At 38.8% G+C, this 1,650-nt stretch overlaps 1 protein-coding gene across 1 annotated transcript in view; it reads left to right on the forward strand.

Annotated features, from left to right (window-relative positions):
* Positions 1–1,650, forward strand: part of CLEC1B (C-type lectin domain family 1 member B) — a 30,257-nt gene that overhangs the window by 26,295 nt on the left and 2,312 nt on the right. The window contains exon 3 of the mRNA XM_042780460.1: positions 1,286–1,392. Within this exon, the coding sequence (XP_042636394.1) occupies positions 1,286–1,392 (107 nt within the window). The remainder of the gene's footprint in view (positions 1–1,285; positions 1,393–1,650) is intronic.

Consider the following 1,650-nt stretch of genomic DNA (forward strand, 5'->3'; position numbering starts at 1 on the left):
CTTCCGTAGTGATACTGCCTCGGAAACCCAAGGAGGGGTCGCTATGAGTCGGGGCCAACTCGACGGCACATAACAACAACAACAACAATACAAAGAGACAAAATGGAGACACTTAAACATTTCCTGACTCTAATTATTCTAAGCTGATGTCAGGTTGGTTTATAATTTGACTTTCTTTTAATTTTGTTACCTATAATTAGAGAACAGGTAACAAAATATAAAGGAAGTTAAATTTTTGATAAGGAGCTCTGATGGTGTAGTGGATAAAGCTTTTAGCTGCTAACCAGAAGGTCAGTGGTTCAAATACTGCTGCTCTGTGAAAGGAAATAACTAGAGAAGGAGTTCTGGTAGCACAGACATCTGACTGTTAGCCAGAAAGTTGGTGGTTCAAATCCACCAGCCACTCTGCAGAAGCAAGATTGGGCAATCTACTTGTGTAAAAATTTACTGCCTTGGAAAGCCAGTGAGGGTCGCTATGAATTGGAATTGACTCCATGGCAGTGGGCTTGGTTTGGGTTTTGGTATAGCTAGAGAAAGGAGCTCTGATGGTGTAGTGGTTAAGGTATTTGACTGCTAACCAAAAGGTCAGTGGTTTGAACTCACCAGCCCATCCACTGAAGAAAGATGAGGTAGTGTGCTTCAGTAAAGATTTACAGCCTTAGAAACTCAATGGAAGTCCTCTATGAGTTGAAATCAACTTGATGGCAGTGAGTTTGATTTTTTTGGAGTTTATAGATAAATAGATTAATTGATTTATGTATTAATTCAACAAGTATATGTTAGAACTGTTCCAAGATGTGAAGTTATGCAATGAATAAAACAGACAAAAATTCTGACTCCTGGCAACCCAATATGCATCAGAATAGAACTGTGGTCCATGGGATAGTCAGTGGCTGAGTACGTTAATCATTTACACCAGCCAAGGACTACAGTTGTTTACAGATTATTCTATTTAAGAGTTAGAGATGATTTTTTACTTAGTACTTTAATCTTCAGTTTATGGAAGATACAATCAAGTAACCACAGGGGAGGATAAGAGCATTAGATATTTTATGTACATTTTTCTATGCCCCACAAGTATGTAGTATTTTTAATCCCTAAAACAAGTCAATTCAGTTCAGTTCTAAATCTCAAATATAAAAAGCCTTAGTGGTGCATCCATTAATATTAATATATATGTATATATATATTTAGTCATAGGTCTTATCATGAAACTTTGCCTTTAGGTCATCACCAGGAGCTCTGGAGGTGTTCTGACTGTTATATTTATCTGTGTTTACAATAGGAATATATCAAAGCCAGGACTGGTTTAATTCGTTGGGTTGGACTGTCCCGTCAGAACCCTAATGGAGTCTGGATGTGGGAAGATGGCTCAGTTTTCACAAAAAACGTGTAAGTCTCTGGACATTCAGAATACATAGCACTACTAGCAAATTTTGTTCCTGAGATCCTCTTCCCTCTTGAGTACAATTTACTTAACAGTTACTATGGGTTATGTAAGCAGCAGCTGAGGTGCTCATGCCCTACTTCTAACAAGAAAGCACTGGGGTACCATAGTGCCTAAGGCATTTGACTGCTAACCAGAAGGCTGGTGGTTCAAACCCACCAGCCACTCCTTGGAAGGAAGACTGGGCAATCTACCACAGAGAT

The sequence above is a fragment of the Orycteropus afer genome, unplaced genomic scaffold (genome assembly GCF_000298275.1).
Source record: "Orycteropus afer afer isolate SDZICR_OR568_19922 unplaced genomic scaffold, OryAfe1.0 scaffold00040, whole genome shotgun sequence".
Taxonomy (NCBI): Eukaryota; Metazoa; Chordata; class Mammalia; order Tubulidentata; family Orycteropodidae; genus Orycteropus; species Orycteropus afer.